The following is a 14,094-nucleotide window of genomic DNA, read 5'->3' as shown; positions in this document are numbered from 1 at the left end:
TCACTTCACTTCTCTGTGCCTGAGTTACCTCATCTGTAAAATGGGGATTAGCTGTGAGCCTCATGTGGGACAACCTCATTACCCTGTATCTACCCCAGCGCTTAGAACAGTGCTCTGCACACAGTAAGCGCTTAACAAATACCAACATTATTATTATTATCACCATGCCTGGGGGAATCTGCAGCTGCCAATATGCCAAGGCTTTATTTTCAGATTTATCTTGGGATTTTGATGGCTCAAAAATGGCCTTATCTCTGTTCAAGGGGCACACCTTCATTTTCCAACCTCTGTTCAAGGGGTCTTACGTCTGTTCAGTGGCCTTATCTCTGTTAAAATCCTGAACTTTCAGTCAATTCATACCCAAGGTCACAAAGCTCGGGCGCAAAACTACTTTAATTCTTCCAGCTCTGACTTCCCTCTGGGAAAGAAAGTGTGGGGGCATGGGGTATACTCACTGTGGATCTCCACCTGGAAGGGCAGGCTTGTGCTGCCCGCTTCATTGCTGGCCGTGCAGCTGTACCGGCCGCTGTCTGATGACCCCAAGGCTTGGAGCTGAAGGAAACGTCCCTTCTCCAGGAGCTGCGTGTGGGCATCTGCCTGGGAACGCCACCGGATAAAGAGGCCCTGTCAGTGTCATGAGGTATCCAGGACTGTAGTTTGCTAAAATAAGCTATCAGCTCTCCTCCCAAAATGTGGCCCACTTCATCTAGATCCCACAAAATGTTGAGAGTAGGCAGATCCAGTCTGGCAGGGAGCAGATAGTTCAGTGGGTCACAGATGATAATAATAATAATAATGGTGATTGTTAAGCGCTCACTATGTGTCAAGTACTGTTCGTAGCACTGGGGTAGATACAAGCTAATCAGGTTGGGCACAGTCCCCGACCCACATGGGGCTCTCAGTCTTAATCTCCATTTTACCGATGAGGTAACTGAGGTACAGAGAAGTGAAATGACTCGCCCAAGGTCACACAGCAGACAAGTGATGGAGCCGGGATTAGAACCCAGGTCCATCTGACTCCCAGGCCCGTGCTCTAGCCACAAGGCCATGCTTCTTCCCATTCCGCAGGTGTTCGAGATACGCAAGGCGTTCTTTAAGGGGTTCGTCTGACTCAGATATAACCCTAGACTTTGAACTCGATTCTCCTTTGAAGGCACAGGCCCAAACTTGTAGCCTCATGCTCAAAGTCAGGCACTGGGTCAAGGGGTCCCCTTTCTGCCCTGGTAGCAGCCCTCCGGGACCCAGAGGCAGGGTGTGGGACTCGGGGCAAGCGGTCGGCCAGTGGCCCATTTAAAGGACCAACAGAGCAGAGGAGGGAAGCCCTCCTGGGGCCCCAAACCTGCAGCAGCACGCCCTCTCTGTGCCACTCGATCCTGGGAGGCGGCTCAGCCTCCACGGGGCATTCCAGAACCAGCTGTCCCTGGGCCAGGCCGATGACGGACCGAATCTCTCGAGAGCCAACAATGTTCGGAGGCGCTGGGGGAGGGGAAGGCGGAACCCAAGGTTAGGGCATATGTCTCGGCCCTCTGTCCCAGCCCATTCGGAAGGCCGCCGTGGTCCCTGCACCCGTGTGAGGGGCGCAGGGCCTCGGACATGCCTGGCAGCCCCTCGAGCCCAAGCCCAGTAAGATACCTTGGATTCGGACCCAGAAGCTCTTGCCATCTTCTCCAGCTGGGCTTACAGCCAGGCAGGTGTATAAGCCAGCATCCTCCACCTGGAGAATGGGTAAAGTGAGAAGGAGGACCAGGGGCTGGGTAGAGGATGGGAGGGAGGGAGAAGATGGGGGAGAGGGACAGAGAAAGTGGGCATCCCACCTGGACGCCCTCGATCCGGAGGACTCGCCCGTTCCTCAGTACATTCTCCGGCCTGGGCGGGGCCTGCCCATCCTTCTGCCAGGTGACGTTAGGGGTCGGGATGCCCATGGCATCGCAGAACAATTCCAAGGGAGCACCGGGCACTAGGGACACCTCGGGAGACTGGTCTGAGTCCTCGATGTGCGGGGGCTCTGCAAGACACACAACATATATGTACACACACACACGATCACACACCCAATCAGGCCCCCGGAGAGGTCTGAGGCCTTGGGTTTCTACTCCAAACTGCCAACTGGCAAGATCAATCAATGGTAATTATTGAGTGCTTACTGTGTGCAGAGCACTGTATTAAGAGCTTGGGAAAGTATAATACAACAGAGCTGGGAGAGGCAATCGCTGCCCACGAGAAGTTTACAGTCTACAGGGGCAAACATCAAAATACTTTAGGAATAAGGGAAATAATAGAGTAGAAGAATGTATGCGTAAATATCGTGGGACAGGGTGAGTATTAGAATGCTTAAAGAGTACACAGACAAGTGCATGATTGACAATGAGAAGTTGGAGAGAAGAAATAAAGGGCTAAGTCTGGGAAGGCCTCTTGGAGGAGATGCCATTTTAGGAAGGTTTTGAAGGTGGGGAAAGCGGTGGACTGTCATAGACGAAGGGGAAGGGAGTTCCAGGCCTGAGGGTCAGCGTGAGTTAGGGGTTGGCGGCAAGGTAGATGAGATCAAGGTATAGAAAGTGGGTTGGTGTTAGAGGAGCTGAGTGTGTGGTTTAGGTTGTAGTAGGAAATGAACTACGTGAGTTAGGAGTGAAAGAGCTGACTGAGTTGGCTGGCAAACAGTTTCTGTTTGATATGGAGGCAGATGGGCAACCGCTGGAGGCAGGAAGCTGGTACGCGCAGGAAACACCTTTCTAGTCATCTACATCCCTGGAGTCATGCATGCCCCAGGCTCACTCACTCTCTCCTGAACACTCAGGTGGGCAAAAACTCCTGTAGACTGAATCCTGCCATCTTGCTTCTCCCATCTGAGATCTTCACAGCTTCTCTGACGGGCCCAGGAACAAAATATCCCTTTCCCTTATTCCCCTCCTCTCTCGTCTTTCCAAAGCTCTCCTCACAGCCATTTCCGGGGCCCTCTCCAGCGGCACCGGCCCGAGCCCTACACAGGCAGACAGGCGGGCACTGACCCATCACAGAGAGCCGGAAGCGTTTGCTCGCCTCTCCGGCCTCGTTTTCCGCTCGGCAGTCGTACGTCCCAGAGTCCGTGGCCTTGACCTCCTCCAGGCGCAGGCTTGTTCCCGGGCCGCTTGTCACCTGGTTGCTCTGGAGGACCAAGGGGTCTCCGTCCTTCAGCCAAGACACGACGGGAGGGGGGGACCCTCGGGCCTCACAAGGGAACGTGACAGAGGAGCCGCGGGTGACTGCCACATCCTCGTTGCCCTCTGGAGTCTCCAGGACGGGAGGGACTGGGCAGGAGCAGGGGAACAAAAGTCAGACACCAGGTGCTTTGGAAATCCAGGAGTGCCATCACCTGGCTCACTTCCCTCAAAGAGAGCTCAACTCCCAAGCTCAGCCACGCATCCCCTCCCCACGAGAAAGATGGTCCCTGAGAGAGATCGACCCTTTTGGCCGGATATATTCAGGAGGCAGGAGGAATAAGCAGTTGAGAGATGAGTGAGCTCTCTCCACAATCCCCTCTCTGATGCCCTGCCCCCTCCCCTCTGCCCCAGGAGCCCCCCCAATCCCTCACACACCCCACACCAAGCTCAGGCTCCCCATACCCTGCACCCGCAGGACGAAGCTCCTCTCGGCCACTCCCGCCTGGCTGGAGGCCACGCACGTGAAGGTGCCGGCATCTGCCACCTGCACCTGGGAAATCCTAATCCCACGGAGGGGAGGGAAAAGGACAGATCGGGTGTCAACTACAAACAAGATTCCTGTGGTGCAGATCTACTCCGAGGAGAGGACACCCCCCCCCCCCCAGCCCTTTCTCCCTGACACTCGACGTTCCCCGGTATTGAAGGTTCAGGCCAGGCTGCGGGCTAGGTCCCAGGTTGATTCGTGCTTCACACCAGAACCTGTCTGGTCAGGCCACGGTAGCGGGGTTTGATGTGGAGAGAATCAGAGAAGACTAGCGCTTCACTGCTTTCTCCTCTTGACAAAACCCTGTCTCGACACGCTGACTTGGTGCTGCTCACGGAGACCCCACCCAGCCCAAACGACCAGGGCATGGTTTCTTTCAAAGGAGTGATTTTCAGACACTAATTGCCTGTTAGCCAGACACCCTCAGCTGGCAACCTGCCCGCCGCCTGACCGGGCAGCTCCCGGCCCACGGCCCGCCGGGAGCGGCCGGAGCCACATTGGTCTCGGGGCCGCCCGGGGAGCTGGCTCGACATCGAGTCTGGCTTTGGAGCTGGGGGGTTGATGAGTCTGCCGGGGCGGAGGCGGTAGGAGTGGCTGCCCCGGCCCCTTCCCTACCTGAGGGTGCGTCCGGAAGAGTGCAGCCGGGTGCGCTGGGACAGGGGCAGGGGCAGTCCGTCCTTCAGCCAGCTGACCTGGATTGGCGAGGAGCCTCGGACTGGGCAGGCCAAGGTGACAAACCCCCCCGGGATGCTGAGCAACGTCCCAGAGTCATTCGCTCCTCTCTCGATCACTGGGGGAACTGGTGGCGGAGAAAAGTAGGCATCGTGGTGAGGCTTGGTGGCAACCTCTCCCCCTGGGTGCCAGCCGAACCTCTTCTCTCGGGGCAGCCTTGCCGATTCTCCAACTGCCGGCTGCAGGGGCATCCAGGGGCCGGGCTACTAACTCCATAGGGTCTCCCAAAAGGTTGTGCCATAACCTTTGATGGGCTGACCAGTCCTCTGCCCCCTCGACTCTTGCTCTTTTGATGCCCCTCCCATAGGGTGTGCTCTCTCTCCCTCATCGCAACTGCTCCTCTCTTGTTGGTCATACTACCTCCAGCTCTTTCAAATTACAGCTCAAGGCCCACCTTTTCTGGGAATCCTTGACTAATCCCACTCTCTAAAGCACTAACATAATCCAAGGCACACCTCTCCTCATCCACATTCTATAATATCTATAAATCTATAATAAATATGGCCTTTGTTAAGCACTATGTGCCACTAGGTACAGGATAATCAGGTCAGACCCAATCCCTGTTCCAAATGGGGCTCACAATCTAAGGGCGGAAGGCGACGGGAGAGAACAAGTACTGAATTTCCCTTTTACTGATGAGGAAATTGAGACCCAGATAAGTCCAGTGACTCTCCCAAAGCCAGTGGCAGAGGCAGGATTAGAACTCAGAACCCCTGGCTCCTAGACCTATGTTCTTTCCATGTTGGTTGTACTTTTATGTCCCTTATACAAATGCAAGCTTCTTGAGGGCAAGGGATTTTTCTAGTCCTTAACACATATCTCGGCAAGTAGTACAGTCTCTGCATCCTGAGGGCACTGAATATATCTGTACTGATTGTCGGAGTGGGGAAAATGGAAGGAGAAGAGAAGGGGGGCTGCAATCAGAACAACTCTAAGTGGCAGGGTCCCCTCCCACCCTCACCCCTCTCACCTAGGACATTCAGCGTGTGGAGTTTGGTGTCTTCGCCAGCGCTGCTGTGAGCTAGGCAGGTGTATGCTCCCGAGTCAGAAGCCCTCAAGTCCTTCAGGACCAGAGAGTCGTCATCTAGATAGAACCTGTTGAGTTCAGGCAGAGGAGAAGCTGGTAAGGTCTTAGTCCAGGCTACCTTCAGCTACAGGTGAGGATGAAGAGGAGGAGGAGTAATAGTATGTATTAAGTATGTACGGTGTACACATATGCTGTGTGTGCTGAGAAAGAATGCACAGGTGGGAATTAGGTACGGTCCCTGTCTCTCCAGGGGACTCAAAATATAAGAATAAAAAGTGGGAGGGAGGAACTGGCAACAGAGACATAAAGACACATTCTCCACTTCTAGACTAAGGTCATAGTGGGCAGGGAACGTGTCTACCAACTCTGTTATATTGTATTCTCCCAAGTGCTTAGTACAGTGCTCCGCGCACAGTAAGCGCTCAATAAACATGATCGATTGGTTGACTGAGAGATGAAATAAAACAGTAGGCCAACATAAAGGCAAAAGCCAAGATCGGCAGGGTGCCGTGGTGAGGGTGAGTCATTGCAGAGAAGAAGGGGCCATACCGGAGGTCGGGGGCTGGGAGCTGTCCCAGGGGACTTCCGTCCTTCAGCCATGAAATATTTGGCCTAGGCTGCCCTTCCACCTCGCAGTCCAGCCTCACTTCCTGGTCTTCTAGGACGCTGTGGTCCTGCGGGACGCCCGAGCTCAGGATTCTGGGGGGCACTGGGAGCAGAGGAGAGAACAGCTGGTTGGAGAGGGAGAAGTCAAGTCCCCCGGAGACACCTGGCAGGATCCAGAAGGTGTGGGGCATCTGCGCCTTGCCAAGCTGGCACACGAGGGTCTCCATCCAACCATTCAGGGCTAGAATCAGGAGAAAGTCCCTCTCCTTCCTTTCCTCCCTCCCCATGATCACTCAGCCTGTGGAGCCGGTGGGCCCTTAACATACCCAGCACCAGTACCACGAAATCCTTGTGCACTACGGCTTCGGGGTTTTCTGCCAGGCAAGTGTAGGTGCCCCCTTGGGAGGGTTGCAGGCGACTGATCTGTAGACGTCCCCCTCTGGAGACCACTCCCTGCTCCACGCTGCTCTCTGCAGGGAGAAGAAACTCAGGACCCCCACAGCCTCCCACTCTTCCCAGTAGAGAACTCCCAGGTTCCCCACCCCATCTCCTCTGTCTGGCACTTCTGGGATTGCCCTGAGCCCCATAGGTATCTGCGAAACTCTGCTCCCCTCAGAGCCCATCTGTCTCACCTTTTTCCAGGTGACAAGCAGGACTGGCCCCGGGGAAGCCAGCCAGCTGCCTGGGAAGATCAGTCACCTGAGCAAGCACCCTTGAGTCTGTCCCCAGGAGGCAGGGCCATCCCACTCACCGATGGGTAGCCTGTCCCTCAGCCAGGTGACGGTGGGAGCGGGGACACCTGACACATCACAGGACAGGACCAGGGGGCCACCGGCGGCCTGGCTCACCGTCTCCGTCTGGGGGTTCTCGAAGGCAGGGGGCACTGCAGAAGGAAGCGGGAGCGGGGAATCTCAGTGCTGGTGGAATGGAACTCCCTGCCCGTTATAATCCCGGGGGAAGCCAAAGAGCTCACACCTTTTCCCTTGGCTGGGGATGGGGGTGTACAGAGTGGAGCATCCGGAGATGAGTCTGCAACCAGGAAACCTTCCCTGAACTGCAGGGTTCAATTCCTTTCGGCTCACTTAACCGAAGGAGATGTCTACGCCATGCCCAGCAGCCCCTCAAAACTCAAGTGCTTAGTACAGTGCCTGGCACATAGTAAAGCGCTTAACAAATACCATAAAAAAGGGTCAGAACAGCCTATCCAGCTTGCCTCTGGAGAATGTTCTGATTTTGCTCCTTTTTCCGGTGGTTGACTTTGGCCTGATGGCATTTATTAAGCCCTTACTGTGATTTGGGGTCCTTCTCTCCCCCGATTAGACTTTAAGCCCGTCCATGGGCAGGGATTGTCTCTATCTGTTGCCGAACTGTACATTCCAAGCGCTTAGGTACAGTGCTCTGCACATAGTAAGCACTCAATAAATACTACTGGATGAATGATTAAGCGCTTACTATGTACTAAAAATGGAGGTATAACACAATATAACTTAGTTAATAGATACATTTCCTGCCTCCAAGCGGCTCAGTCTTAATCTCTATTTTACAGATGAGGTAACTGAGGCACAGAGAAGTTTAGTGACTTGCCCAAGGTAATACAACAGGCCGGTGGCAGAGCTGGGACAAGAATCTGTGTCTGCTGATTCCCAGTCCCAAGCTCTTTCCACTAGGTGACACTGCCTTCTGCTCAAAGGAAGACTCAGACCCTGCCTCAGGGGTTCATCTTCTAGACAGTTAAGATCATTATGGACAGGGAACGTATTTGCTGATTCTGTTGTACTCTCCTAAGCGCTTAGTACAGTGTTCTGTACATAGTAAGTGCTAAATAAAAACCATTGTTTGATGGAGTGTACTCTTCTAAGCACTTGGAACAGTGCTCTGCACACCATAAGTACTCAACAAATACGATCAGTCGATAGACTAAATGAGGAACTTTTCTTTTGTAGACCAAGATAGTGAGGAACTCTGGACTCAGTCGATTTAGGAAAGGTAAAAGGAATTGGAGTTGTTTATCCTCAAGAAGAGAAGGGACTTAAGTATCTCTGAGAATGTGAAGAGTTCTTACAGGGAAAATGATGATCAGTGCCTCCCTATGTTCTGAGGGCTGAACAAGAGGGAATGGATTCAAATGATAGCAAGAGAGATTTCAGGTGGACAAAGAGAAGAAAATGTAATAAACACAAAATCAGGTGGCCAGTGGAGAAGTCTCCACCCCTGGAGATCTTTTAAGAAAAGAAAGAAGGGATAACAATTTGCCCTGAGACAGGGGAATGGAACAGATGACCTCTCGCAAATCCTTCCAGCTCTAGGATTCTGTGACATAGCCAGTTTCCGAGTGAACCCTCCCCTAGGACTTGTCTCTGAGGACCTCAAAGTACTTTCTAGAAATGACTTCATTCCTCCTCACACTGAGAAGCAACATGGCCTAATGGAAAGAGAACTGCCTTGGAGCATTCTTTGTGGGCAGGGAATGTGTCAGTTATATTGTTATATTGTATTCTCCCAACTGTCTAGTACAGTGCTAGGCACACAGTAAGCACTCAATAAATACGATTGACTGAGTCAGACAACTTGGGTTCTAATTCTGGCTCTGCCACTTGTCTGCTATGAGACCTTGGACAAGTCACTTCACTTCTCTGTGCCTCAGTTAGCTCATCTGTAAAATGAGGATTAAGACAAAACTCCATGTGGGACAGGGATTATGTCTGACCAGATTGCATTGTATCTACCCCAGCACTTAAGTACGGTAACTGTCACGTAGTAAGCACTTAATACCACAATTATCACCCCTATTATCATCAATTCCCTCATGGGAGCACTGTGACGGACACTGAGAAACTTGTCCCCGATCACTTGGGAAACCCAAAATTTGAGATCCCTCACGCAGCGTTCAATCCACTGGGTCTGACAGTTCAACATTAGGTACCCTCTAGTCTGTAAGCTTGTTGTAGACAGGTAATGTTTTTATATTTTTTATATAAATATATATAATTTTATATATATTTGTTATATTGTATTTTCCCAAGCGACTAGTACAGTGCTCTACACACAGTGAGCACTCAATCAATACCACTGATTGACAGCCTTCAAATGTCAGAACTTCTCAACCCCCCTCCCCCCATGAGGCTCAGCAACCCAAGAAAACCCAAGTTTAGCTCACGCTCCCTTCCCTCATCCTTAGACGGTAAACACGTTGTGGGCAGGGAATGTGTCTGTCTATTGTTATATTGTACTCTCCCGAGCGCTTAGTACAGCACTCTGCACACAGTAAGTCCTCAATAAATATGATTAAATGAGTGAATAAATGGATGAATCTCTTCTTACCTTGGACGGTGAGCACAAAAGTCCGAACAGCCTCCCCGGCCACATTGCTGACTTTGCAGCTGTACAAGCCCTTATCCACCACCTAGGACAGAGAGGATTGCTAATCTCCCACAGAGAGCATTGGGCCCAATTCCCCACCTCCCGCAGGTGATCGGGGAGCCTAGCAGGGAGCAGGCTGGGGATCGGGGGAAAAGAAGGGAAAACGTTGTGGCCACGGACTCACCCATTTGGAGAGTCATGTGGGCACAGGGAAGAGGGAATGACTGGGGCCAAATCAGGCACCTGGGCACCAATCAATCCTCCTACAGTACAGAAGCTCAACAGCAAAGGGCATCTCTTCAGGGAGCAAAGGGAGCAAGGCTCAGAGCCAGCTGTGGCAGAGAAGAGCACAAGCTGGCCGACATTGACTGGGCATGCTCGTTATGGGCCGGGAATGTGTCTATTTATTATTATATTGTACTCTCTCAAGCATTCAGTACAGTGCTCTGCACTCAGTAAGTGCTCAATAAATACGAATGAACGAATTCTTCAGGCCCGAGTAGAAGCCACCTTACCTGGATGTTTTCCAACTCAAGTCTCTGTCCACCCAGCAGGAACCGTGCCCCTTGTCCAACGGTCATCGGGTGCCCGTTCTTATACCAGGTGATCACCGGCTCCGGGAGTGTATCCGACTCACACTTCAAGACAGCGGTCTCCCCAGCCCGCACCGCCACGGTGTCTCGCTGGTCTCCCGGGGGGTGCTTGATGGTGGGTGGGGCTGGTGATGAAGATGGAGAGAGATCCAGGGCGATCATCACAGTTTTACAGAGAGAGAGCCTCAGAGGCAGGAGCACTGGGGAGAGCTGACCCCCACACCCAGCCCGAGCAGCCAACCCCGAGGTCCATGCTATTCCAGGGGGTGCTAGCATGGAGGGGGGGTGGTTGGGAGCCCACAGTCCTGTATCTTAAATTGGATTCTGTTGCTGAGGGATGGGAAAGGTGATGAAAAAGGGATTGGGGAGCTGTGAAAAGCATCCGGTGCAGGGCCTGGATCCCTGTGGCTTGGCTTCTCCACCAGATAACTCAGTGCTGGGGCTGGAAGCCTTACAGTTTTAGAGGTCACTAACCCAGAGAGAAGGACAGTCCCCTCAGGGACATAGTAATAATAATAATATAATAATATTTGTTAAGCACTTACTGTGTACCAAATACTGTGCTAAGTGCTGGGGTAGACTCTAGGCTCCCTCTAGACCGTAAGTTCATTGTGGGCAGAGAACGTGTCTATCGATTCTGTTATACTGTTCTCCCAAACACTCAGTAGTGTGCTCTGCACTCAGGAAGTGCTCAATAATACCACGGAAGGATTAACACAGGATGATCAGACCGGACACCATCATTGTTTCACATGGGGCTCACAGGAGAACCGGTATTTCATCCCCATATTACGAAAGAGGAAATCAAGGCACAGGGAAACTAAGTGACTGAACCAAGGTCACACCATCAGGCAAGCGGCGAAACTGAGGATAGAACCCAGGTCTTCTGACTCTGAGCTGTGAGCGCAGTTCAGGACATGTAAACACACTGTGGGTGGGGATTGTGTCTGTTTACTCTTGTATTGTACTCTCCCAAGTGCTTAGTATAGTGCTCTGCACACCGTAAGTGCTCAGTAAATATGACTGAATGAATAAAGAACTCTTGACCGTTTCTTTGGTTTCTCCAATGTAATCTAATGGTTTCTGCCAATTCTCCTGGCACCTAAGCTGCTCTGGCTCCACCTCTAAGGCTCGGGAGAGGAAAGGGTAGCCTGATAAAGGTTCATTCATTCAATCGTATTTATCGAGCGCTTTCTGTGTGCAGAGCACTGTACTAAGTGCTTGGAATGTACTATTCGGCAACAGATGGAGACAGTCCCTGCCCAACAGCGGGCTCACAATCTAGAAGTTTGAGGAGAGAAGCTGCCACACAGCCCTGCTTACCGTAGACATTGAGTTGGGTCAACTTCTGGTCTCTACCGGCAGCATTGAGAACTTCACATGTGTAGGATCCGGTGTCAGAGAGCTGGACGTGGGGCAGCTGCAGGGTGTGAGTGCCTGGTGGTGGTGGAGGAAAGGCCGCAACAGCCATATTGCATCTGTTAATCCTGTTCTATTATGCTGTACGCAGTAAGCCCTCAAATACCACTGATTGATTTCAGCAATCCAATCTGGTTTCATTGGACTGGATCACCATCTATCCACTTCCCCAACCTTCTAACCTTGGCCTCTCCCCTCACACTTGAGCCCTTTTACATGTCCTTCCTGCCTTCATCAATCCCACCATAGCCCCTCGAGGGCCATACTACCTCAGGACGACAGCAGCCTCTTCCCCAGCCTCCCTGGGCTCAGATTGTCACCTGAGGGAGGGAAAAAGGGGAAGGATCCCCCTCACCCCCCTCCCGGGAGTAGTCCCAGGCATTGCCAAAGTGCTCCAGCTACACACCAGGCAGGAGGAAGATTTCTTCACTGAACGTCAGTGCCTGGCCCTCCTTGTACCACGTGACCTCAGGGGCAGGGTGGGACTGGACACTGCAGGTCAGAGAGACGCTGCTGTTCACGATGGCCACAATCTGTTCCGGATTCGGACCCACGATCCTTGGTGGAACTGTAGCCCCAGAACCAGATGAGAGAGAGGGAAAGAAGGGGAGAGGAAAAGAGAGGGAGGGAGAGAGAGAGAGGGAGAAAGAGAAGGAGGGAGAGGAACAGAGAGAGAGCAAGAGAAAGGAAAAGAGAGAATGAGGGAGAGAGGGGAGAGGGAGAAAAAGGGAGACACACATTACAACACACCATCAAATGTCAAATGCCCATCTGATTCATAGGGCCACCTGGGGTCTCCATGATCACCAATACGTTTCTTCAGGGGATAGAAGGAGGGAGAGAGGGAGGTGTACGGTAACCGGACCCGGCAAAGCCACTGTAAAGGAGGCCCAGGAGCGAGAGGAAACAGTCCCTGAATGAGCCATTCACCCTGCTCACCTTGCACCTTGAGGGTGAACATCTTCTCCGCTGACCCTGCCTGGTTCTCCGCCAGGCACATGTAGCTGGCAGCATCTGCCACCTCAGTGGCAGAAACCTACAGAGAAGGAGAAGATGGTGCCAGGACCCCATCTGTGCTGTCTTAATATGACCCCTGCTCTACCTGGCTCATCCACCCCCTCACCCCCCACCCACCTCCAGAGTGGGGGGAAAAAAAAAGCCAGAGCAGGGAGGGTAGCCCAGCAGCCAAAAAACACAGTCATTTCCTCCTCCTCACCCTCCTAATCTAAAAACAGTACCGAATGCCTACTGGGGGCATGATGCTGTTCTAGCCAGACACAGCACTGTTTTGGGGACCAGTGATCTGAACACTCCCCTCTGGGTCTCAATCTTACTCAAGCCTGCACAGAATGTTCCACAGCACCCTGGGGCAGGGAAAACTAGACTGCTTCGGACATCCGGACGGGCGAGACCCAGTGACACTAACCTGCAGCACTCGCCCATCCTCCAAGGTCTGATGCTGAGGGCTTGGAGGGAAGGGCAGTCCATTCCGGAGCCACAGGATGGTAGGGGCTGGGTTTCCTAAAGCCTGGCACTGGAGGCTGACAGTGCTGTTGGCGTTCACGGTCACCTCTTCTACCAGCTCCTCGGTGTCTCCCTGGATCACGGGGGCAGCTGGGTAGCAGGGAGGAAAAGGGGGAGGAAGAAGCAGAGATGGGACAGTATTAGAGGCTGGGGAAGAGCAAGGGGACAGTGTGAGGGGAGATCCTGGGAAGGAGCTAGTTAAGTTCTGCCCTTCCTCCCTCCACCCTCGCCAACCTCTCCACGCTGAGATGCTGGTATCTCACTCTTGCCTCCTAGCCCAGGATCAGGCCCACCTACCAGAAAATGTCGGGCTGGGATCTGGGGCTAAACCGGACATTTTCTAGAGCCAGAAATGGGAAAAAAGGGTAAAGCCGTGAACGTGGAATTTAGGACTGTGATGGTCTCCCAGGTAAGATCAAATAATCAATCATAATTAATAATAATAATTATGGTATTTGTTAAGCACTTACTATGTGCAGAGCACTGTTCTAAGCACTGGGGTAGATATAGGATAATCAGATTGTCCCACATGGGGCTCACATTTTTAATCCCCATTTTTGCCGATGAGGTAACTGAGGCACAGAGAAGTTAAGTGACTTGCCCAAGGTCACACAGCGGACAAGTGACAGAGCCGGGATTAGAACCCACGACCTCTGACTCCCAAGCCTAGGCTCTTTCCATTAAGCCACACTGCTTCTCTAATACTGAACACTTACTATGTGCAGAGCACTATATTAAGCACTTGGAAAAGTATAATACAACAGAATTAGCAGACACGTTCCCTGCCCATAACGAGTTTACAGTCTAGAGGGGGAGAAGATCATAGAAGAGTCAGTGGTCGGCTGAAGTCTCCTTTCAGCTTCCCTTGATCCCTGCAAAATGGTCAGGCAGAAGCACCTCAGTCTCGCACCACCAGCTATCAAAGTGACTAGAATATTGAGACAGTGTGAAAAGGGAGACTGAAGGAAATCCTGAGCGATGCAAGGTGGCACGGGGCTAAACATTTGGGGGGAAATATTTGTGAAATTACTTTTATCCCAAATCCTATCCATTCAGTAGATGACCCTCTTGCAGTTTGAGCGTGATCACTCAACATTTTTGTTATCTTTATGGCATTAGTTCATTCATTCAATCGTATTTACTGAGCGCTTA

The 14,094-nt window shown here is 52.3% G+C and overlaps 1 protein-coding gene across 1 annotated transcript in view; it reads right to left on the bottom strand.

Annotated features, from left to right (window-relative positions):
* HMCN2 (hemicentin 2) overlaps window positions 1–14,094 on the bottom strand; it is a 138,387-nt gene that overhangs the window by 31,331 nt on the left and 92,962 nt on the right. Inside the window, exons 56-72 of the mRNA XM_039911770.1 lie at window positions 12,845–13,032; window positions 12,358–12,454; window positions 11,825–11,986; window positions 11,323–11,436; window positions 9,922–10,124; window positions 9,368–9,449; window positions 6,798–6,929; window positions 6,373–6,516; window positions 5,990–6,149; window positions 5,384–5,508; window positions 4,297–4,480; window positions 3,600–3,697; window positions 3,006–3,284; window positions 1,815–2,005; window positions 1,633–1,714; window positions 1,340–1,476; window positions 456–597 (exon numbers count right to left, since the gene is read on the bottom strand). Of these exons, the coding sequence (XP_039767704.1) occupies window positions 456–597; window positions 1,340–1,476; window positions 1,633–1,714; window positions 1,815–2,005; window positions 3,006–3,284; window positions 3,600–3,697; window positions 4,297–4,480; window positions 5,384–5,508; window positions 5,990–6,149; window positions 6,373–6,516; window positions 6,798–6,929; window positions 9,368–9,449; window positions 9,922–10,124; window positions 11,323–11,436; window positions 11,825–11,986; window positions 12,358–12,454; window positions 12,845–13,032 (2,520 nt within the window). The remainder of the gene's footprint in view (window positions 1–455; window positions 598–1,339; window positions 1,477–1,632; window positions 1,715–1,814; window positions 2,006–3,005; window positions 3,285–3,599; window positions 3,698–4,296; window positions 4,481–5,383; window positions 5,509–5,989; window positions 6,150–6,372; window positions 6,517–6,797; window positions 6,930–9,367; window positions 9,450–9,921; window positions 10,125–11,322; window positions 11,437–11,824; window positions 11,987–12,357; window positions 12,455–12,844; window positions 13,033–14,094) is intronic.

This window comes from Ornithorhynchus anatinus, chromosome 4 (genome assembly GCF_004115215.2).
Source record: "Ornithorhynchus anatinus isolate Pmale09 chromosome 4, mOrnAna1.pri.v4, whole genome shotgun sequence".
NCBI classification, from domain to species: Eukaryota; Metazoa; Chordata; class Mammalia; order Monotremata; family Ornithorhynchidae; genus Ornithorhynchus; species Ornithorhynchus anatinus.
This window is presented reverse-complemented; position numbering and strand designations above follow the sequence as displayed.